The sequence below is a fragment of the Bombina bombina genome, chromosome 6 (assembly GCF_027579735.1).
Source record: "Bombina bombina isolate aBomBom1 chromosome 6, aBomBom1.pri, whole genome shotgun sequence".
NCBI lineage: Eukaryota > Metazoa > Chordata > Amphibia > Anura > Bombinatoridae > Bombina > Bombina bombina.
Genome location: NC_069504.1, coordinates 305,567,859 through 305,592,995, shown reverse-complemented (window position 1 = coordinate 305,592,995; position 25,137 = coordinate 305,567,859). Strand labels below are relative to the sequence as shown.

The window sequence follows — 25,137 nt, the reverse complement described above, 5'->3', positions numbered from 1 at the left end:
TTCCGTTATATTGCCTACTCATTTGATAGCTTAGCTTAGACCCAGTTGAGCCTATTGTTAACAATATGTTGCGCTCCTCCTTCCAGTCTCATTTATACATATGCGTAAGAAGCCAGTAAATAGATTACACTTGTAGGGCTAAGATCTATTGAGAGGTATAATACTGTTCCCCTGTCATAGTGTCACAGATACTCATGTTATTCTTGTTATTTGAAACTATTACAAGGGTTAGGCCATCCCTAAGTTACTAAGAGAGATCTTAAACACATTTTCTACACCTCGAGAGATCTGATACCCCATTTTAAAATTGCTTTTCTATACTAATTAACTGTCTTCCTCACTAGACTATTTCATACACTCTCTTATATATGTGAGAGAATGTTCAACTCAGATTAGCTATTGGTCTAAACATTATGTGTCAATACTACTCTACTATTTCACTATATTCCTTTAGTAGTTCTGTTATTGATTAGTAGTTGCTTAAACCATGTCTTTTTCAGTTGATAGAGTTCCTCTCCCTTGATATACAATTTGTGTTAGGTCCAAGACTGACCTCTTGAGCCATGTGAGGAGTTTGTAATAGAAAAAAAGGTTTCATTTACTGTATATTTGTTCATTGTTATAACTCATTGTTGTGCCTTTTATAGTAATCAGACAACACAGTGTCTCACATATAGCTCACATTTCACAATAAATGTTCTCTTTTTATTGTTTTGCATTATACTGAATATACCTTGTACATTTGATGTCACTGTAGAAAGACTTATACTGTGTGTTGTTATTGCTCAAACCTTCAATTAAAGATTACAAATAAAATACAAATCTACATCGTGAAACACAATGCGCAAAACGCATATTTTACATTCCTATGTTCTTCACATAGAAAATAAAGTACTTTTTATTATTAAATATATATTTCTATAAATAAAGTATGTGATACTGGGTATGCTAATAAATATATTCATTGTGCATTGCACAGAATAAGGTGTACTTCACAACAAAATAAGTTTACCCTAAGAGAAAATTAAACAAACCTCAACCAGTTAGATCGAATACCCAACATAATTGCCACTGGCAGAAGTTGAGAGGAATACTTGAGAAGTTATGGTACCTGTTAAAATTGGATGCCAGTATTTCCAGATACATCACTGAAACCCTTTCTATAACAGCATGGACAGCACATAGCCTACAAGATTAATTGGTAAAGAGTGAATTTTGGCAAGCTCTAAGAGTGAGACATGGTTATATAAGAACCATATCTCTCTGGCTGTGCCCCCTTTGGAAAATATGTTTACTGCCCTCATGTTGATAAAGCCAGTCATAGTATAGTTAACAGTATCTAAAGGTTCGGGATTAGACAGGCAATCTACTGTAAAATGAAAGGAGTGATGTATTTGCTATACTGTGATTGTCCGAAATTCTATTTTGGTGAAAAGTTATAGATTCATGAACACAGGATGTAAAGGATGGTGATGAATCAAGTGGAGTCACCTGTCAGTTCAAAGAATGGCATAATTGTAATGTAAATAGTTTCACCATTGTTGGAATTAAACACTTTTCTGGATGGATAAGTGGTAGAGATTTAGAAAAATAACTGCTACAGCAGGAAATGTGGTGGATTTTAACCGTGAATACCTTGACCTCATTTGGGTTAAATGAAAAAGTTGAGTATTTATATTTCCTGTAGCTGTGTATGTATCTATCTCCAGCACTTCTAAAGTAACTGTTTGACTCAGAGATACACCATATGGAATGGTGCAATAAATAATTTGTTAAATACCACTTAGTGTGTGGCATGGACATTTGTTGGGTGTGTTGATTTTCTCCAACATAGGTGTGTCCGGTCCACGGCGTCATCCTTACTTGTGGGATATTCTCCTCCCCAACAGGAAATGGCAAAGAGCCCAGCAAAGCTGGTCACATGATCCCTCCTAGGCTCCGCCTACCCCAGTCATTCTCTTTGCCGTTGTACAGGCAACATCTCCACGGAGATGGCTTAGAGTTTTTTAGTGTTTAACTGTAGTTTTTATTATTCAATCAAGAGTTTGTTATTTTGAAATAGTGCTGGTATGTACTATTTACTCAGAAACAGAAAAGAGATGAAGATTTCTGTTTGTATGAGGAAAATGATTTTAGCAACCGTAACTAAAATCCATGGCTGTTCCACACAGGACTGTTGAGAGCAATTAACTTCAGTTGGGGGAACAGTATGCAGTCTCTTGCTGCTTGAGGTATGACACATTCTAACAAGACGATGTAATGCTGGAAGCTGTCATTTTCCCTATGGGATCCGGTAAGCCATGTTTATTACGATCGTAAATAAGGGCTTCACAAGGGCTTATTAAGACAGTAGACTTTTTTTGGGCTAAATCGATTCATTATTAACACATATTTAGCCTTGAGGAATCATTTTATCTGGGTATTTTGATATAATAATATCGGCAGGCACTGTATTAGACACCTTATACTGAAGAGCATGGCAACGCTGATACTAATATCTCTGAAGGGCCCCTAACCCAGTCTGATGGGGCCAGGGAAGTTTTGTCTGAGGGAGAAATTACTGATTCAGGGAACATTTCTCAACAGGCTGAACCTGATGTGATTGCATTTAAATTTAAGTTGGAACATCTCCGCATTCTGCTTAAGGAGGTATTATCCACTCTGGATGATTGTGACAAGTTGGTCATCCCAGAGAAACTATGTAAAATGGACAAGTTCCTAGAGGTGCCGGGGCTCCCAGAAGCTTTTCCTATACCCAAGCGGGTGGCGGACATTGTTAATAAAGAATGGGAAAGGCCCGGTATTCCTTTCGTTCCTCCCCCCATATTTAAAAAATTATTTCCTTTGGTCGACCCTAGAAAGGACTTATGGCAGACAGTCCCCAAGGTCGAGGGGGCGGTTTCCACTTTAAACAAACGCACCACTATACCCATAGAGGATAGTTGTGCTTTCAAAGATCCTATGGATAAAAAATTAGAAGGTGTTCAGCAGGGTTAGCTTCTACAACCAATTGCATGCATTGTCCCTGTCGCTACAGCCGCATGTTTCTGGTTCGATGAGCTGATAAAGGCGGTCGATAGTGATTCTCCTCCTTATGAGGAGATTATGGACAGAATCAATGCTCTCAAATTGGCTAATTCTTTCACCCTAGACGCCACTTTGCAATTGGCTAGGTTAGCGGCTAAGAATTCTGGGTTTGCTATTGTGGCGCGCAGAGCGCTTTGGTTGAAATCTTGGTCGGCTGATGCGTCTTCCAAGAACAAGCTACTTAACATTCCTTTCAAGGGGAAAACGCTGTTTGGCCCTGACTTGAAAGAGATTATCTCTGATATCACTGGGGGTAAGGGCCACGCCCTTCCTCAGGATCGGCCTTTCAAGGCAAAAAATAAACCTAATTTTCGTCCCTTTCGTAGAAACGGACCAGCCCGAGGTGCTACGTCCTCTAAGCAAGAGGGTAATACTTCTCAAGCCAAGCCAGCTTGGAGACCAATGCAAGGCTGGAACAAGGGAAAGCAGGCCAAGAAACCTGCCACTGCTACCAAGACTGCATGAAATGTTGGCCCCCGATCCGGGACCGGATCTGGTGGGGGGCAGACTCTCTCTCTTCGTTCAGGCTTGGGCAAGAGATGTTCTGGATCCTTGGGCGCTAGAAATAGTCTCCCAAGGTTATCTTCTGGAATTCAAGGGACTTCCCCCAAGGGGGAGGTTCCACAGGTCTCAGTTGTCTTTAGACCACATAAAAAGACAGGCATTCTTACATTGTGTAGAAGACCTGTTAAAAATGGGAGTGATTCATCCTGTTCCATTAAGAGAACAAGGGATGGGGTTCTACTCCAATCTGTTCATAGTTCCCATAAAAGAGGGAACGTTCAGACCAATCTTAGATCTCAAGATCTTAAACAAGTTTCTCAAGGTTCCATCGTTCAAGATGGAAACCATTCAAACTATTCTTCCTTCCATCCAGGAAGGTCAATTCATGACCACGGTGGATTTAAAGGATGCGTATCTACATATTCCTATCCACAAGGAACATCATCGGTTCCTAAGGTTCGCATTCCTGGACAAGCATTACCAGTTCGTGGCGCTTCCTTTCGGATTAGCCACTGCTCCAAGGATTTTCACAAAGGTACTAGGGTCCCTTCTAGCTGTGCTAAGACCAAGGGGAATTGCTGTAGTACCTTACTTGGACGACATTCTGATATCAAGCGTCGTCCCTTCCTCAAGCAAAGGCTCACACGGACATCGTCCTGGCCTTTCTCAGATCTCACGGATGGAAAGTGAACGTGGAAAAGAGTTCTCTATCTCCGTCAACAAGGGTTCCCTTCTTGGGAACAATAATAGACTCCTTAGAAATGAGGATATTTCTGACAGAGGCCAGAAAAACAAAGCTTCTAGACTCTTGTCGGATACTTCATTCCGTTCCTCTTCCTTCCATAGCTCAGTGCATGGAAGTGATCGGGTTGATGGTAGCGGCAATGGACATAGTTCCTTTTGCGCGCATTCATCTAAGACCATTACAACTGTGCATGCTCAGTCAGTGGAATGGGGATTATACAGACTTGTCTCCGAAGATACAAGTAAATCTGAGGACCAGAGACTCACTCCGTTGGTGGCTGTCCCTGGACAACCTGTCACAAGGGATGACATTCCGCAGACCAGAGTGGGTCATTGTCACGACCGACGCCAGTCTGATGGGCTGGGGCGCGGTCTGGGGAGCCCTGAAAGCTCAGGGTCTTTGGTCTCAGGAAGAATCTCTTCTACCGATAAATATTCTGGAACTGAGAGCGATATTCAATACTCTCAAGGCTTGGTCTCAGCTAGCGAGGGCCAAGTTCATACGGTTTCAATCAGACAACATGACAACTGTTGCGTACATCAACCATCAGGGGGGAACAAGGAGTTCTCTAGCGATGGAAGAAGTGACCAAAATCATTCTATGGGCGGAGTCTCACTCCTGCCACCTGTCCGCTATCCACATCCCAGGAGTGGAAAATTGGGAAGCGGATTTTCTGAGTCGTCAGACATTGCATCCGGGGGAGTGGGAACTCCATCCGGATATCTTTGCCCAAGTCACTCAGCTGTGGGGCATTCCAGACATGGATCTGATGGCCTCTCGTCAGAACTTCAAAGTTCCTTGCTACGGGTCCAGATCCAGGGATCCCAAGGCGGCTCTAGTGGATGCACTAGTAGCACCTTGGACCTTCAAACTAGCTTATGTGTTCCCGCCGTTTCCTCTCATCCACAGGCTGGTAGCCAGGATCAATCAGGAGAGGGCATCGGTGATCTTGATAGCTCCTGCGTGGCCACGCAGGACTTGGTATGCAGATCTGGTGAATATGTCATCGGCTCCACCTTGGAAGCTACCTTTGAGACGAGACCTTCTTGTTCAGGGTCCGTTCGAACATCCGAACCTGGTTTCACTCCAGCTGACTGCTTGGAGATTGAACGCTTGATCTTATCGAAGCGAGGGTTCTCAGATTCTGTTATCAATACTCTTGTTCAGGCCAGAAAGCCTGTAACTAGAAAAATTTACCACAAAATTTGGAAAAAATATATCTGTTGGTGTGAATCTAAAGGATTCCCTTGGGACAAGGTTAAGATTCCTAAGATTCTATCCTTCCTTCAAGAAGGATTGGAAAAAGGATTATCTGCAAGTTCCCTGAAGGGACAGATTTCTGCCTTGTCTGTGTTACTTCACAAAAAGCTGGCAGCTGTGCCAGATGTTCAAGCCTTTGTTCAGGCTCTGGTTAGAATTAAGCCTGTTTACAAACCTTTGACTCCTCCTTGGAGTCTCAATTTAGTTCTTTCAGTTCTTCAGGGGGTTCCGTTTGAACCCTTACATTCCGTTGATATTAAGTTATTATCTTGGAAAGTTTTGTTTTTAGTTGCAATCTCTTCTGCTAGAAGAGTTTCAGAATTATCTGCTCTGCAGTGTTCTCCTCCTTATCTGGTGTTCCATGCAGATAAGGTGGTTTTACGTACTAAACCTGGTTTTCTTCCAAAAGTTGTTTCTAACAAAAACATTAACCAGGAGATTATCGTACCTTCTCTGTGTCCGAAACCAGTTTCAAAGAAGGAACGTTTGTTGCACAATTTGGATGTTGTTCGCGCTCTAAAATTCTATTTAGATGCTACAAAGGATTTTAGACAAACATCTTCCTTGTTTGTTGTTTATTCTGGTAAAAGGAGAGGTCAAAAAGCAACTTCTACCTCTCTCTCTTTTTGGATTAAAAGCATCATCAGATTGGCTTACGAGACTGCCGGACGGCAGCCTCCCGAAAGAATCACAGCTCATTCCACTAGGGCTGTGGCTTCCACATGGGCCTTCAAGAACGAGGCTTCTGTTGATCAGATATGTAGGGCAGCGACTTGGTCTTCACTGCACACTTTTACCAAATTTTACAAGTTTGATACTTTTGCTTCTTCTGAGGCTATTTTTGGGAGAAAGGTTTTGCAAGCCGTGGTGCCTTCCATTTAGGTGACCTGATTTGCTCCCTCCCTTCATCCGTGTCCTAAAGCTTTGGTATTGGTTCCCACAAGTAAGGATGACGCCGTGGACCGGACACACCTATGTTGGAGAAAACAGAATTTATGTTTACCTGATAAATTACTTTCTCCAACGGTGTGTCCGGTCCACGGCCCGCCCTGGTTTTTTTAATCAGGTCTGATAATTTATTTTCTTTAACTACAGTCACCACGGTATCATATGGTTTCTCCTATGCAAATATTCCTCCTTAACGTCGGTCGAATGACTGGGGTAGGCGGAGCCTAGGAGGGATCATGTGACCAGCTTTGCTGGGCTCTTTGCCATTTCCTGTTGGGGAGGAGAATATCCCACAAGTAAGGATGACGCCGTGGACCGGACACACCGTTGGAGAAAGTAATTTATCAGGTAAACATAAATTCTGTTTTTACTCACCTACTTTCTTTCTTTTGCATTTAATATGACTGCCTTGTGGCCGCCTGCACCTTGTTGTGTCTTACTTTTTGGCACGGGTGAAAACTACAGGGGGTGCAGAGGTTGCAATTTTTTTTTTAAGCTGGGGCCCAGCTTAAAAAAAAAAAAAAATATATATATATATATATATATATATATATTTTTTTTACAATAAAAAACATTGACCTGCCACTGCCTGCACTGATATCATGTGAGTGTGACATGATGCTTCATTAGTGTCTCTGACTACAGGGGTTAGTGTTTCTGTTTTACCCATTGGTGTTTATGTGTTTATGTGTGTGTGTGTGTATATGTATGTATGTGACTGTGTGTGTATTTATGCATGTATGTGTGTGTGTGTATGTTTGTGTTACCAGCAAGCAAATTACAGACCTTGTTACTACAGCATGGGGGGGTTAACAGTGTCAGTCTATACAGTACCACTATATACAGTATGGGAGGCTGGACCATGCCACAGACTACTGTGGTCACTTTATAAAGTACTGGGGTGGGTAGGGTCAGGCCAGCCATCTCACCGACAGATTACAGACTTTGTCACTGACTCCCTATATACAGTAATGGTGGGTTAAACAGTGCTACTATATACAGTAATAGGGGATCAGACCATCTCACAGACTGTGGGCACAGGGTACCTCCTTTTGCAGACATATAATTTGATTCACATTTTTTTCTGTGTTAAATGTAAGAAAAGAAAAAAAATATGTATCAAATTCAATTTTTTTTTTGGGGGGGGGTGGATGGGGGGTCCCTTCTTAGATTCTTGCACCTGGGCCCTGTGGTTTCTAGTTACGCCTCTGCTTTTTGGATTATAAGTATTGGATCAGCACCATCAACCCTTATTTTTGTTTTTTTAACTTCCCTTACATATGTTAAAAATAAAAGATTTAAACTGAAAAACTATTGATTTTAATTTAGTGAAACGTAGTGCATAGCTTTGATCCAATATAGTGCATTTTATTAAAATATTTGACCCTATAGCCTTTTACCAGATTGGTGATGCTTTTAATTTGCATTGCTTAGTGAGACAAGTAGCCTTGCAGTTGTTTCAAACAATGGCTTAGATTCTTAGATGTTTGTGAGGTTGCTAAGGGCCTTGTTGAATAGGAGAAATTAATTGAGCACCTCTTCACTTATCTTTTTCAGTATATAAAGTTGGGCGTGGTAAACAATATACGATATCTTGCACATCCATTGAGCAGTGGCAGTTCTAGAACCTAAATCTATCTAGCACAGTCCTTAGTGAAGACCAGCAAAGGATACTTTCTAAAGGACTCAGTTATGCTCCCTCAAATGACTTTGATCTCTTTGACACTCTGCTAGACCTCAATAAATTTATAAGAAAGATCACACTAAGAAAGCATTTTTTCAATGAAGTAGATACTGTTGTTGATGATAATGATGTTATGGATGTATCAAATGTAAATAGAGATATACCTATAGACCTTGAGAAACTTAGTTTTAAAGAACTATGCGATATAACTAATCTAGCCTCACTAAATAGTGACAGTGTGAGATTTAATGAAGAAAACCATATCATCCCTAGAAGTAGGTTGAATATAACTGACAAAACATTTTATCCATCACAATCTAGGGGAGATACCATAGATCTCTTTCATAGCATAGTGGAACAAGAAATAACTAGGCTAAACAACAAAGAAACCCAGAAACTAAGGAAGTCAGATAACCTAACAAATAAAGAATGGAAAGCCCTAAGGGAATTACAAAAAAATGAGAACATAGTGATCTCCAACTCCGATAAAGGGGGTATGATAGTAGTAGTTGATAGAATGGCTTATACTAATGAAGCATATAAACAGCTTAGTGATAAAAACACTTACAAAAGGTTGACATTTAATCCGACCCTAAAGTTTATAAGTGAATTGGAAAAATTACTGGTTGAAGGCAAAAAATTGGGAATCCTTAATGAAAAGACAGCAGAACATTTATTAACAAGATACCCAGTGGTTTCAACATTTAAGCACATACCCAAAATGCACAAGGACCCCCTTAGCCCCCCGGGGAGACCTATAATTTCCACTATAGGTACACTGGGAGAGCGCTTGGGGGAATGGATCGATGGTTTCCTCCAGCCAATTGTGAGGAATATGCCCGGATATTTGAGAGACACCAAACAACTTCTTAGAAAATTAGAAGAGTTTGCTTGGAAAGATACGTATCTATTACTTACTATAGATGTGGTGTCTCTCTATTCGTGCATTCCACACCAACAAGGCCTCCTGGCGCTGGAGGAGATCCTCAAGCTATATACAGAATACAATATAGCCTTCATTAGCTATCTGGTTGATGCAGTTAAATTCCAATTAACACACAACTATTTTGTATTTGAAAATAACATTTATTTGCAAAATAGAGGAACCGCAATGGGGGCGAAATTTGCCCCCTCATATGCGAACATTTATCTTGGATATTTTGAGATTTTCAAGATATTTGGGGAACTAAATGACTACAAAGATAATGTTCTATTTTACACGAGATTTATCGACGATATCCTTGTAGTATGGCAAGGTGATATCAAACAGCTAGAGAACTTTGTCAAGATTCTCAATGACAACAGCATGAATTTAAAATTTACATACACTTGGCACAGAGACAGTATCACTTTTCTTGATGTACAGATAAAAATAGATACCATTAACAATGTTTTATATACAGAAACATACAGAAAAGATATTTCAGGCAATACCATTCTGCGATCAGACTCTCACCATCCTACACATCTAAAAAGAGCAATCCCAAAGGGACAATTTATGAGATTGCGCAGAAATTGTAGCAATCTCAGGGACTATAACACCCATGCAGAAGATCTAAAAAATAGACTACTTAAGAGAGGATATAAAGAGAAAGCCCTTATAGAAACCATTGAACTAGTTAGATCAATGGATAGGGCTGAACTACTCAGTGATAAACAAAGAGAAGGAAGAGTCAATAATAATCAACTTGTCTTTTCAACAAAATACAGTAACCAGTACCATAAAATTTGTAAAATTGTAGAAAGGTACCTTCCCATGCTAAGTAAAGAACCATCATTAACAAACATAACAACAGAAGGTGTAAAATTTGTATCAAGACGAGCCAAGACCATAGGCAACTATGTAAAAAGAAATTTTGCAAAAAATACAAAAGGATCCACACGCAATTGGCTAACTAAAAAGAATGGAACCTTCAAATGTGGTGTAAGACCGTGCAAAAGTTGCAACCATGTCAAATTGGGAGAAATCTTCCACTCGAACATTACAAAACAAGAATTCAGGATATTTCAGTATTTAACATGCACATCGAAGTATGTAGTTTATCTTATCTCCGGTAAACTATGTGGATGTCAGTATACAGGTAGAACTATTAGACCCTTAAAAGACCGAATTCGAGAGCATTTGCTTTCCTTAGAGTCTTTTGAACCAAAAACACCAGTTGCTGAACATTTTTCCAGACATAGACCAGGCCATACATTCGATGAAGACTCATTGAAATATGTCCTATCTTTGTTTGAATTTCAAACAATAGATTGTGTCACAAAACAAATTACAGGAGGGGACAGATTAGCATATCTAAATAAAAAGGAAGCTTTTTGGATACATAAACTCCAAACAGGCTTCCCAAAAGGTATGAACAAAATATGGGACTTAAAGTTGTTTATAGGCTAAACCAATTATATGTAAAGTATAAAATATAAATTTCTACTATTCTTATACTAGGCAATATAATAAACAACAAGAAATAAGTGGATAGGAATTGAAATTCTAGCTTATTTTAATAATTAATAACTAGAAAGTAAAACAAACTAATAAGCCATAAGAAGGTATCTAAAGTGTGTATTGCCCATAACAACTAAAAACCATAAAACCAAGTAATGTGAATAGCCTCCCCACTCTAGGCATAAAATCTATTTCAAACCATTGTACCATATAATTGACATCAAAAAAGCTACTTATCAAATTAATAAATTTCTAACATAATCACAATAGAAAAGAAAAAATAAATATCTAGGATCTTAAATTAAATATTTTTTTTTTTGATCTAATAAATTCATTATGTTAGTGATCCCTTCAAAAGTTTGGGAATAAAATCTTTGTGATAAAATCTTTGAGATAATTTAGGAGTTTTGTATAAATATTTATAATGTTGAATATTTATAACTTTGTTGCCTATTACATATGTTTTTAAAGTATATATGTGTATTATACATTATTAACAATGTAGTATGGAAAGTCCATTGAAAGTTCTGACAGCATTGTTAAGGGTTAAATGTGAAAGGTTTAAATATTCACAGGGAGAACAGCTGTGTATCCCTGATGAAGTGCTTGTTGTAAAGCAGGAAACGCGTCGGATTCAGCACCTGTGTGCTGAGGTTGTATGTATAACAAAATAGTGTGCCTTCCAACAATGGAATTTTAACCAAGTTTTCAATAAATATCTAATTTTATCTACAACTAATATTGGTACAGCCTGCAATTTCTTTCCAAACCCCTTTACATGGACTAGAACCTAAATTGTGTGGGCTTAACAAAGGTGGTGAATAAGTTAAAAGACACAGAACACCTGATAATTGGAGTCACTTGTCAGGGCCATTCACAGCTCAACAGGTGTGCTATATGTGCATTTGGAGTTGTATAGCACCCCCAGCTTCCTCATAGAACAGCCACTACCATTGAAAACCCCTTGCAACGTGGAGAAACAATAAATACAACTTCACTTGCTAAAATGGGTTATGCAAAGTTTGAAATAGTTCAATATTTGCTTGTTTGTTTTGTTGCAGTAATTTAGTCTTGCTGGATAGAATGAAAAGTGTCTCCTGGGCTGGCTGTGGATATTTAAGGCATTTTAAATGTGTTTTTGGGATGTTTCACTGATGCCTTGTTTATTGAATTAAAAAACTCTCTATTGCTCTTGATAGATATCTTGTCTCACTGTTGTGTGTTGTTATTTCAAGATTGACAAGTTTGTGTCGTTTTTATTTTATTTTAATTTCTCTTTAACTGTTTTTACCTTTTTATTTTTTGCCTTTGTTAGAATGGACTGTTTTATAGAGGGAGTTGTTTTATCATTTTAATTTGTTCCGGAACTTTTTGAAGGTGATTTTGTGATGCCAGTATGCTTCACAGTAGAACTTCTATGCACTGAGAAGTAAGCGGTTATGAGATAGATGTGGATGCTCGCAACTCATGAGTTTGATGAGTGAGATATTAGTTTCATAAAGGGATGTTATTGAATCTAGACTAATAACTATATGTGGAAATAATTAATAAATGCATTCTTGGATTTGCTTTATTCATTCATTTATACATTTGTTTATAATATTCTCCACATATTAAGTCCTTAGCTAACTCCTGCCACTTCCACATTATAAATATCTCTAAGGTACATCGCTCAATATAAGAACTAAGGGGCCAATTCTCACAAGTCTAGACATGGTTTTCCACGCTGACACTCACAGGGGTAGCCCTCATGGAATTCTTTCAAAAAAGGGGCTGTCCCTGGGAGATTTCTCCCATAAAAATATTGAGAGTTCTCTGTTAGGTAAAAGTTTGAACTAGAGAGGGAGAATCTGGTGTATGTTTAAACTATAATATTAACGCCGAATTAAAATCAAATTACGCATTTTTAGTGCACTGTACCTAAAATTTGCTGTTATTTTTTATTTATTTATTTTATTGAGAAAGCTATGTCAAGCAGTTACATACTTAGTTTGACAACTACAAAATCATAGTATGCAATGTGGCAAACAGGTTGAACATGATGATCAAAGTTACAAAATGTTCATTAGTGTCAATTCTCTTCTGCATCCTCTTTTTTGTGTTAGAATGCACCTACCATGTCTCTCAGGACCTCGTTTTGGTCCAGTAAGCCAAAAATGTCCAATGGAGGGCAGCTGTTATAATGTATTTCAAACTTATGTAAGATAAGGGTTATCGCTATATAACATATGGCAAACCAACACACACACAACAGAAGAACTCAAGTAAAGACATCCCTGGCAAGCAACCTTATAGAATCTCACCCAGAGACCTTTTACAATCTGGCCCTAAGATTCTTATCCACTCACTTATCATTTCCTGCCTTGACTACTGCATCTCTGGTCTCCCAATCTACTGCCTATGCCAACTGAAATCCATCATGAATGCCTCTACCATGCTCATCTTTCTTACACATAGTTTCATATCTGCTGCACCTGTCTGTTAATGCCTCCATTGGCTTCACTTGGCATAAACAATAAAATTCTAAATGTTGAGCCAATCAAAGACTTCACCAATATTGCACTCGTCTATATTTTTGCACTTGTCTAGAAATATTCCCCCACCCACCTCTGCTCTTCCCACAACCTACTTCTCAACTCATCTCTCATTACTTCCTCACACTCTCATCAGCAAGACTTTTCCAGAACTGCCCCTATCACATAAACCCTTGTTCAAACAGATTTGCATCTTGTCTCCAAAGCTTCAAGCATTCCTTAAAAAAACATATCAGTTTAGGGATGCATGCAACTTACTTGTCTCTCCTACATCTGCTTCCTCTCCCTCAACTTCCCCATGTACTTCCTTTAGAATGTCAGCTCACAAGTCCATCTGTCCTGTTGATCATCTTACATAAATATGGTTTACAGATTACAGTGATTACTGCACTCCAGTACTGTATACTTAAAGGGACAGTCTACACCAGAATTGTTATTGTTTAAAAAGATAGATAATGCCTTTGTTACCGATTCCCTAGTTTTGCATAACCAACACAGTTATATAAATACACTTTTTACCTCTGTGATTACCTTGTATCTAAACCTCTGCAAACTGCCCCCTTATTTTAGTTCTTTTGACAGACATCCATTTAAGCCATTCAAAGCTGGCTCACTGGAACTCCACATGCGTGAGCACAGTGTTATCTATATGACAAACATGAACTAACATCCTCTAGTGGTGAAAAACTGTCAAAATGCCCTGAGGGAAGAGGCGACCTTCAAGGGCTTAGAAATTAGCATATGAACCTCCTAGGTTTAGCTTTCAACTAAGAATAACAGGAGAACAAAACAAAATTGGTGATAAAAGTAAATTGGAAAATTGTTTAAAATTACATTCTCTATCTGAATCATGAAAGTTAATTTTGGATTATACTGTCCCTTTAATGTTATAGCTCTGCATAATATGTAAGCTCTTTATAACTAAACAATAATAATAATAATGGTTATTTACTACTCCTATATCCACATTTCAAAAATAGAACTCACAAAGTTGAAATAGTTAAGTGTGTTATTAAATTGTTGTAGGTGATTTCATTACTTTTGACTATCCCCGAAAGAAAAGTTCCTTCAGTATGTACATTTCATATTTGTAATTTTTTTTAATGAATACAATTTTAATCTTGAAATATTAAATATGGCACAATAAAATACAATTTGAAAGCTAAGAGTTGAAAAATGGCATTATAGGCATATATTCATTTAACAATGATCATTAAGCCAATTAGTATGACAAATAATCAGATCAACGAGTACAGAAATGAGTTTCAGTTTCTTAAATTAATGCAAATAAGTTTGATGTCTAGTGAATTGCGGTACATAATTTTTATAGTGTTAGTAAACAAAATAAATGTTGATGAGTTGATATCCATACTTGGCTTTATTGTTAGGTTCTTAAAAATGACTCAGATTTGTAGCTACAGCTTTCATAGTCAAATTACAAACTAAAGGCTAGATTACGAGTTGTGCATTAGGGTAAAAAAGCAGTGTTAAGAGGGCCTAACGCTGCTTTTTTTACGCCCGCTGGTATTACGAGTCTTGAAGGTTTAGGGTCACTGCACACTTCTTTGGCCTAACCGCAAAACGACTTACGTAAACTTCGTAAAGTCTTTTTTCTATGAGACTTCCATAGCGCCGGTATTACAAGTCTGTCCTGGGAGGCCAAAAAGTGAGCAGTACACCCTACCCTGTCAAGAGTCCTAACACATTTAAAAGTCAGTAGTTAAGAGTTTTATGGTACAACGCTGTAACATAAAACTCATAACTAAAGTGCTAAAAAGTACACTAACATCCATAAACTACCTATTAACCCCTAAACCGAGGCCCTCCCGCATCGCAAACACTAAATTTACATTTTTAACCCCTAATCTGCCGCTCCTGACACAGCCGCCACCTAAATTATATTTATGAACCCCTAATCTGCTGCCCCCAACATCGCTGACACCTACATTATATTTATTAACCCCTAATCTTCCGCCCCCAATGTCGCCGCAACCTACCTACACTTATTAACCCCTAATCTGCCGCCCCCAATGTCTCCGCCACTATAATAAACATATTAACCCCTAAACCGCCGCACTCCCACCTCGCAAACATTAGTTAAATATTATTAACCCATAATCTGCCGTCCCTAACATTTCCGTCACCTACCTACACTTATTAACCCCTAAACCACCCCCAATGTCACCGCCACTATATGTATTAACCCCTAAACCTAAGTTTAACCCTAACCCTAACACCGCCTAACTTGAATAGCATTACAATAAATAAAAATTCCTATCATTAACTAAATTATTCCTATTTAAAACTAAATACTTACCTATAAAATAAACCCTAAGCTAGCTACAATATAACTAATAGTTACATTGTAGCTAGCTTAGGGTTTATTTTTATTTTACAGGCAAGTTTGTATTTGTTTTAACTAGGTAGAATAGTTATTAAATAGTTATTAACTATTTAATAACTACCTAGCTAAAATAAATACAAAAGTACCTGTAAAATAAAACCTAACCTAAGTTACAATAACACCTAACACTACACTATAATTAAATAAATTAACTAAATTAAATTAAATTTGCGAAAGTACAAATCCCCCCCACTAAATTACAGAAAATAATAAACAAATTACAGATATTTAAACTAATTACACCTAATCTAATAGCCCTATCAAAATAAAAAAGCCCCCCAAAATAAAAAAAAACCCTAGCCTAAACTAAACTACCAATAGCCACTAAAAGGGCCTTTTGCGGGGCATTGCCCCAAAGTAATCAGCTCTTTTACCTGTAAAAAAAATACAAACAACCCCTCCAACAGTAAAACCCACCACCCACACAACCAACCCCCAAATAAAATACTATCTAAAAAAAACTAAGCTCCCCATTGCCCTGAAAAGGGCATTTGGATGGGCATTTCCCTTAAAAGGGCAGTTAGCTCCTTTGCAGGCCCAAACCCTAACCTAAAAATAAAACCCACCCAATACACCCTTAAAAAAATCTAACACTAACCCTCTGAAGATCGACTTACAGTTCTGAAGACCGGACATCCATCCTCAAGGAAGCGGCAGAAGTCTTCATCCAACCGGGACGAAGTCCTCAATGAAGCCAGGAGAAGTCTTCATCCAAGCCGGGTGAAGTGGTCCTCCAGACGGGCAGAAGTCTTCATCCAGACGGCATCTTCTATCTTCATCCATCCAATACGGAGCGGGTCCATCTTCAAGACATCCGACGCGGAGCATCCTCTTCCTCCGATGACTACCCGATGAATGAAGGTTCCTTTAAGTGACATCATCCAAGATGGCGTCCCTTAGATTCTGATTGGCTGATAGAATTCTATCAGCCAATCGGAATTAAGGTAGAAAAAATCCTATTGGCTGATGCAATCAGCCAATAGGATTGAAGTTCAATCCTATTGGCTGATCCAATCAGCCAAATGGATTGAGCGCGCATTCTGTTGGCTGATTGGAACAGCCAATAGAATGCGAGCTCAATTCTATTGGCTGATTGCATCAGGATTTTTTTATGCCCAGCAGTGAAGGGGTTAATTAGATAGCTTGTGGGGTTAATTTTAGCTTTAGTGTAGAGATCAGCCTCCCACCTGACACATCCCACCCCCTGATCCCTACCTGACCCCTCTTAAACAGCTCTCTACCCTCCCCCACACCACAATTGTCACCGCCATCTTAAGTACTTGCAGAAAGTCTGCCGGAATTAAAATAAAAGGCTTTATATATATATATATATTCTTCAGTGTAGGATACCCCCTTAGCCCCCAACCTCCCTGATTCCCCCCAAACAGCTCTCTAACCCTCCCCCCTCTACCTATTTGCCGCCATCATGGGTACTGGCAGCTGTCTGCCAGTACCCAGTGTGCTAAAAAAATAAATAGGTTTTAATATTTGTTTTATATAAAAATTCATTTTCTGTAGTGTAGCTAGAAAAAAGATAGGAAATTGAAGATTTTACCAGTCTGTACATTCTTGAATTTCCTTTCTTTTTTCTAGCTTTACTAAAAGCTTAAACTCTATCATTAACATAGGGTTTCTGCCTTTTAGTGTATTTCAAGTTTGTCATAAGTATAAATAAAACTCTGAGTTTAGAAACTATAGAAATGTTTCTAGATTCAATAAGTGAAACTCACCTCATACCTAAGACTGACGACCTAGTGATCAAAAACTCAGCAGTATGGAGCCAAATCATGCAACCTTTTTTGGCTTTTCTTGAGTATTATATTGGAATGTATGTGTCTTTCCTTTACATACAGAACTTGCACAGCAAGATAAAAGTCTCTCGGGTTAATATTAGCCTTTCTAAAATTATTTGAGGGACCTTTCCATACTGACAAGAAGTTTTAGATCATCTTGCCAGAGCAGAGAGCTTTAGATTATTGGGCCCTGATGTTGATTATTCTCTGCTGGTCGATAGCTATCAAAATAGCTGTCAAAAAACACAACACAGGTGGATTTTTGTTTACTGCATTGAGCTTATTAATGCTAATGGACTCAAGTTTTCTTCTTTCTTCTCCTAGATGTAAAGGGGTGAAAATACCCTTTACAACTAATCTTACCAAATGTAAAACATTTGATTCTAAGCACATTCACGATAGTGAATATGTTATTGAGCTTGTAATCTGGAATGTGCATTCATAACCGTAAGTTCAATAATAAATTTGGACTTATGTGCGTTGAGACTCTTCCCTTATAAAAAGGTGTTCATGATTTACAGCTTACAATAAGTGATCCTGTAAAAAAAGTTATTAAAATTGTTTTGCATAGAAACTCATATCTGCCAACTTGTTTACAGTTCATATCACAATGGAAATGGACCTTTAACAAACAAGATAAATAAATATAGTTTAAAAGAATTCTTGTAAAAGTATATAGCAGTAGTCTGGCCATTATGATAACATTAAACATGCATTTGTATGGGTTAGCAGTAGTGCAAATGGAAACAGATTGTTAACTATTAAAGCCGAGAATTAGCGATCTCCTGTAAAAACACAATTTTTATAACATCAGTACTGTTTGTGAAATCACCATCATCACTTAAAGATATTGGTGGCCTGAAGTGAGTTTTCCTGCAGATACCCTAAGCTGTACATGAAATTATTTAGTCATCACATCTACATATGTATATGTCTATATATATATATATATATAAATGTATGCCCTGTTTTATTAACCAATAGGGATGAAAGGAACTTTCTATGGGGCCGATTTATTAATGTCCGCCCTACATCGATAAATGCCGACAGCATATGCTGTCATATCATTGAACAAGCATTTCGTGTCGCAATGTCGCCTGATTGCTGTCCGCCACCTCAGAGGTGGTGGACGAGTTAAGGAGCAGCGGTCTTAAGACCGCTGCTTCTTAACTTATGTTTCCAGTGAGCCCGAAGGCTCGCGCAGAAACAGCGGCACATACTGCTTCTTAAATTGGCCCATATGCATGTTAATCTCCACTGGCCATTTTAAAAAGCTAAAAGACTGAAAAGAGCAGTGAAATCGTCTAACAGGTGTCCAAAAAAGCCCTTCCTGCTTCGAGGTGCCAAATTCAATAAGCCAAAACTGGGCTAGAAAAGTAGCTAAAAAATGAGCAGAAGATACTAACACCTAGAATTAGAGTTTGGAGTTAGCCTTCAAAAGCAGCGTTAAGGGGTCCTAACGCTGCTTTTGGCCGCCCGCTGGTATTTAGAGTCAGGCAGGAAAGGATCTAACGCTCACTTCCCTACCGCGATTCCAGGCTAACGCAGATCCCCTTACGCCAATTGCGTATCCTATCTTTTCAATGGGATCTGCCTAACGCCGGTATTTGGAGTCTTGGGAGAAGTGAGCGGTAGAGCCTCTACCGACAAGACTCCTACCGCCAAAAAAAGTCAGTAGTTTAGAGCTTTATGGGCTAACGCGTAAATATAAAGCTCTTAAACTACTGTGCTCTAAAGTACACTAACACCCATAAACTACCTATGTACCCCTAAACCAAGGCCCCGCCACATCGTCGCCACTCTAATAAAAAAATTTAACCCCTAATCTGCCGACCGGACACCGTCGCCACCTACATTATAGCTATGAACCCCTAATCTGCTGCCCCTAACATCACCGACCCAAAGTCGCCGCTACCTAACTACACTTATTAACCCCTAATCTGCCGACCGGACATCGCCGCCACTATAATAAATGTATTAACCCCTAAACCACCGCACTCCCGCCTCGCAAACACTAGAATAAATAGTATTAACCCCTAATCTGCCCTCCCTAACATCGCCACCACCTACCTACAATTATTAACCCCTAATCTCCCGCCCGCACCGTCGCCGCTACTATAATATAGTTATTAACCCCTAAACCTAACTCTAACCCTAACCCTAACACCCCCTAACATAAATATAATTTAAATAAAACGAAATAATATTCCTAAAATTAACTAAATTATTCCTATTTAAAACTAAACACTTACCTATCAAATAAACCCTAATATAGCTACAATATAAATAATAATTACATTGTAGCTATTTTAGGATTTATATTTATTTTACAGGCAACTTTGTATTTATTTTAACTAGGTACAATAGCTATTAAATAGTTAAGAACTATTTAATAGCTACCTAGTTAAAATAAATACAAAATTACATGTAAAATAAATCCTAACCTAAGTTACAATTAAACCTAACACTACACTATCATTAAATTAGTTAAATAAATTACCTACAATTACCTAAAATAAAATACAATAAAATAAACTATTCTATAATACAAAAAAAACTAACACTAAATTACAAAAAATAAAAAAGAATTACAAGCAGTTTAAACTAATTACACCTAATCTAAGTCCCCTAATAAAATAAAAAAGCCCCCCAAAATAAAAAAATTCCCTACCCTATTCTAAAATACAAAAGTAATCAGCTCTTTTACCAGCCCTTAAAAGGGCTTTTTGCGGGGCATTTCCCCAAAGTAATCAGCTCTTTTACCTGAAAATAAAATACAATACCCCCCCAATCAGCCAATCGTATTGAACTCACATTCTATTGGCTGTTCCGATCAGCCAATAGAATGCGAGTTCAATAAGATTGGCTGATTGGATCAGCCAATCGGATTGAGCTTCAATCTGATTGGCTGATTGCATCAGCCAATCAGATTTTTTCTACCTTAATTCCGATTGGCTGATAGAATTCTATCAGCCAATCAGAATTGAAGGGACGCCATCTTGGATGACGTCCCTTAAAGGAACCGTCATTCGTCGTTAGTCCGTCGGTTGAAGAGGATGGCTCCACGTCGGCTCCGTTGAAGATGGCTCTGCTCTGGATGGATGAAGATTGAAGACGCCACCTGGATGAACACTTCTACCGGATGGAGGACCTCTTCTTGCCCCGCTTGGATGAAGACTTCTACCGGATCAAGGACCTCCTCTGCGCACCTTGGATGAAGAATTCGGCTCGGCTTAGTGAAGACGACTCAAGGGGTTAGCGATAGGTTTTTTTAAGGGGGGTTTGGGTGGGTTAGAGTAGGGGTATGTGGGTGGTGGGTTGTAAAGTTGGGGGGGGGTATTGTATTTTATTTTCAGGTAAAAGAGCTAATTACTTTGGGGTAAGGCCCTGCAAAAAGCCCTTTTAAGGGCTGGTAAAAGAGCTAATTACTTTTGTATTTTAGAATAGGGTAGGGCATTTTTTATTTTGGGGGGCTTTTTATTTTATTAGGGGGCTTAGATTAGGTGTAATTAGTTTAAACTGCTTGTAATTCTTTTTTATTTTTTGTAATTTAGTGTTTGTTTTTTTTGTATTATAGAATAGTTTATTTTATTGTATTTTATTTTAGGTAATTGTAGGCAATTTATTTAATTAATTTAATGATAGTGTAATGTTAGGTTTAATTGTAACTTAGGTTAGGATTTATTTTACATGTAATTTTGTATTTATTTTAACTAGGTAGCTATTAAACAGTTCTTAACTAGTTAATAGCTATTGTACCTAGTTAAAATAAATACAAAGTTGCCTGTAAAATAAATATAAATCCTAAAATAGCTACAATGTAATTATTATTTATATTGTAACTATATTAGGGTTTATTTTATAGGTAAGTATTTAGTTTTAAATAGGATTAATTTAGTTAATTTTAGGAATATTAATTCGTTTAATTTAAATTCTATTTAAGTTAGGGGGGTGTTAGGGTTAGGGTTAGAGTTAGGTTTAGGGGTGGGTTAATAACTTTATTATAGTAGCGGCGACGGTGCGGGCGGGAGATTAGGGGTTAATAATTGTAGGTAGGTGGCGGCGATGTTAAGGAGGGCAGATTAGGGGTTCATACTATTTATTCTAGTGTTTGCAAAGCGGGAGTGCGGCGGTTTTGGGGTTAATACATTTATTATAGTGGCAGCGAGGTCCGGTCGGCAGATTAGGGGTTAATAAGTGTAGGTAACATAGCGGCGACGTTGGGGGGGCAGATTAAGAGTTAATAAATATAATATAGGGGTCGGCGGGGTTAGGGGCAGCAGATTAGGGGTTCATAGGGATAATGTAGGTTGCGGCGGTTTACGGAGCGGCAGATTAGGGGTTAATAGTATAATGTAGGTGTCAGCGATAGCGGGGGCGGCAGATTAGGGGTTAATAAGTGTAAGGTTAGGGGTGTTTAGACTCGGGGTTCATGTTAGGGTGTTAGGTGCAGACTTAGAGAGTGTTTCCCCATAGGAGACAATGGGGCTGCATTAGGAGCTGAACGCTGCTTTTTTGCAGGTGTTAGGTTTTTTTTCAGACCAAACTGCCCCATTGTTTCCTATGGGGATATCGTGCACGAGCACTTTTTCCCAGCTTACTGCTACCGTAAGCAACGCTGGTATTGAGAGTTGAAGTGGAGCTAAGTTAGGTTCAACGCACCCTTTTTTGAGCCTAATGCAGCCCCTCAGACAACTCTAAATACCAGCATTGTTGGAAGGGTGCGTTGGGAAAAAAAGCAGCGTTAGCTACGCGGGTCTTTACCGACAAAGCTCTAAATCTAGCCGATTGTGATCACAAAGAAGTTTTCCGCTCCATAGGACAAGTAGGGCTTTTTTCTAGCAACTGAAAACCCATTTGCCAGTGCTAAAATGAACCTAAATCATTCAATTATGATTATGTCAAATAGAAAAGTAGCCTTTTAATCCCAAAAAACAGCTGAAAAATGTCCAAGATAGATTAAGATCAAGGCCTTCATGTTAAATGGGCACGAAGAATAATTGGGGAAAAATTTGCAAAATCCTGGTGGCATGAAAATAAACCATCAGCTTATTCTACTGAGCACTATATTGTAAAGTTAGTGTCTCTCCTTTTCATACAATACATTTAAGGAACTCTTCTTAATGAGATACGTTCCCAAAGTAAAAATTTTATTTAAAAAATCCCTTAAGGGCTTTGTACTGATGAGGCTTCATATAGAGTCTCCCCAGAACAGAGGGCTTGGCCTTAATGTGTGCACGTTACTCTAATTTTTAGTACCGTTATTATTATTACTATTTGTAATAATTCCTTTTATTGACCAAATAAGAAACCAAAACAAACATTTTAAGAAGAATATATAACCATGATTATTTTGAGATTTTTGTTATTTTTAATTTAGGTTTACTGAATTTATAGTGCAAACAAAATTGATTGTATAATGTTGCACAGAATGGTATGTATTCATGTATTTATTGTTATTTATTTATTTATATACATCATGATATAATTATTTTCAAATTGTGTACAGCACATTATATTTAAACTTTTGAGGCTAATTTTAATATGTAATAGATATTTAATTTCTTTATTGCAGTTACTCCAACAAGACTACCTGGATCCCAGCAATTCAAACCTTGAAAAAGAAGAGGTGATGAAGAGAAAAACTCCTTACATTTTCAAAAGACAGACACATGCAAGCAAAGCAAGACGACCCTACATACTCAAACGAGGCTCATATTACTAACAGATAAAAACTCCATACACATGTATTAAATTTATATGTAGCTGTGATTTATGGATATTTTACTTAAAATTAAAATGATATGTGTTACAAATATATTTAAAATACAACCATCAATATAAATGTATTTTTATTCATGTTGTTTATTCCATGTGACTTTTTTCTTGACTTAAACATTTTAAAAAAATAAACACACTATCTCTGCATGGTTTATTGAATACATATGGGAAAATCAGTTACAGGAAATTAATTTTGTCATAAATGATGAACGCAATCAATACTGAATACAGATAATCCAATTCAGTCAAATTATATTAAAGTGAATACATAAATTTAAGTAAATAGAAGAAGCATGGTATAAAAATCAACTATATTTTTCCGCAGAAGCTCATTAAAATACTGCAAAAAGCTCAAAAAAGTAGAACTGTTATTTTAAATTCCTTTACAAATTATATTTTTTAGACTTTCAAAGACATAACTCTCAGTTGCACAGCAGGATTCTTTGATTTTTTTATTTTCTAACCTTATCCATTGATTCATTTTATATGAGAAACACATAAATGAAATTTCACAGGTCATTTTTTTTATTTTTTATTATGTGATTGAATGATGTACAAGAAAGTACGTCTTTTTGATGCCTTTCTTCTGCTTTAGGAGAGAAAGATATTTACAGCTTATCTTTTTTTTCCCCAAGTGACACAAACTTCAATAAAGGATATATTTATGCTTGGGATTACAGGTTTAAAAAAAAAATAAAAGACAAAAAAATAAGAAAGAAAAAAAAAAGAAAAAAAGAAAACTTGGCTAGAATCCATACTATGATGCCCCAAAAGCACTAAAAATTAAAGAGCTAAAAACAAAAAAAAATGAAATATTTATGTTAATAGATATGCAGTTACAATCAATATAAAAATCACACCTCATTACAAATTACATTGCATATTTATAGCTATATATGTATCGATATAGAAATACGTTTCCACTACTACTCTGCAGTAGTAGTAATCAAAATAAAAATTGGATTAAAGTTATAGGGGGATATTTATCAATGGTATGTTGGACCTGATCCGACAGAGCGGATCAGGTCCGACATACCTCGCTAAATGCGGAGAGCAATACGCTCTCCGTATTCAGCATTGCACCAGCAGCTCTTGTGAGCTGCTGGTGCAACACCGCCGCCTGCAGACTAGCAGACAATCGGCCACCAGCAAGAGGGTGTCAATCAACCCGATCGTACTCAATCGGGTTGAATTCCGGCGATCTCTGTCCGCCTGCTCAGAGCAGGCGGACAGCGTTATGGAGCAGCGGTCTTTAGACCACTGCTTCATAACTGCTGTTTCTGGCGAGTCTGAAGACTCGCCAGAAACATGGGCCCTCAAACAAAGAAAGGACACTGCATAAAAAACCAATGCACTTTTCTTCTATGTGTATATTAACTATATAAATGCAATTATACTCCTGAATTTAAAGAAAAGACCAAATGAAAAAATGCTGTCTTAAAACAGGTACATCAAAAATGCAATGATGTTATGTACTGTGTATGTAATATAATCTCAAAGTAAGTACATGAATTAATAATAATCAGTAAATTGATAATGCAGCTGGTGCATGGAGTTTTTGGTCCCTGGGTGAAAAACATTTGTTGTCTCTCTATGAAATGTATCCTTCAGTCCTACTTTCAACCAGTGGAGGCTCCTCTATAGGAGCACTTGAGCATGTGAACCCCTTTCCCCTGATGCCCCCTGACCCCTGATGAACAAAAAAAAAAAGTGAGAAATAAAAAAAAATTACATTTTTAAACCTTTTTTGCTGACCTTTTTTGCTGATTAAATTAAAAAATACTCCAGGCACTGCAGTTTTAAGTAAAGACATTAAAATTGCCTTATTTAGGCTGAAAGTGGAATGGGCATTTGCCTAATACTTCTATCTATCGCACATGATGAGCAGTGCGATAGATAGAAGTATAGGCAAAAGCACTATCCACTTTGACAACTGCATTGACAGCAGCGCCAC

The 25,137-nt window shown here is 37.8% G+C and overlaps 1 protein-coding gene across 1 annotated transcript in view; it reads left to right on the top strand.

The window, feature by feature from the left end:
- NTS (neurotensin) overlaps positions 1-23,315 on the top strand; it is a 63,469-nt gene extending 40,154 nt beyond the window's left edge. The window contains exon 4 of the mRNA XM_053719805.1: positions 22,978-23,315. Within this exon, the coding sequence (XP_053575780.1) occupies positions 22,978-23,127 (150 nt within the window). The 3' untranslated portion in view covers positions 23,128-23,315. The remainder of the gene's footprint in view (positions 1-22,977) is intronic.
- The last annotated feature ends 1,822 nt before the right edge of the window (positions 23,316-25,137 follow it).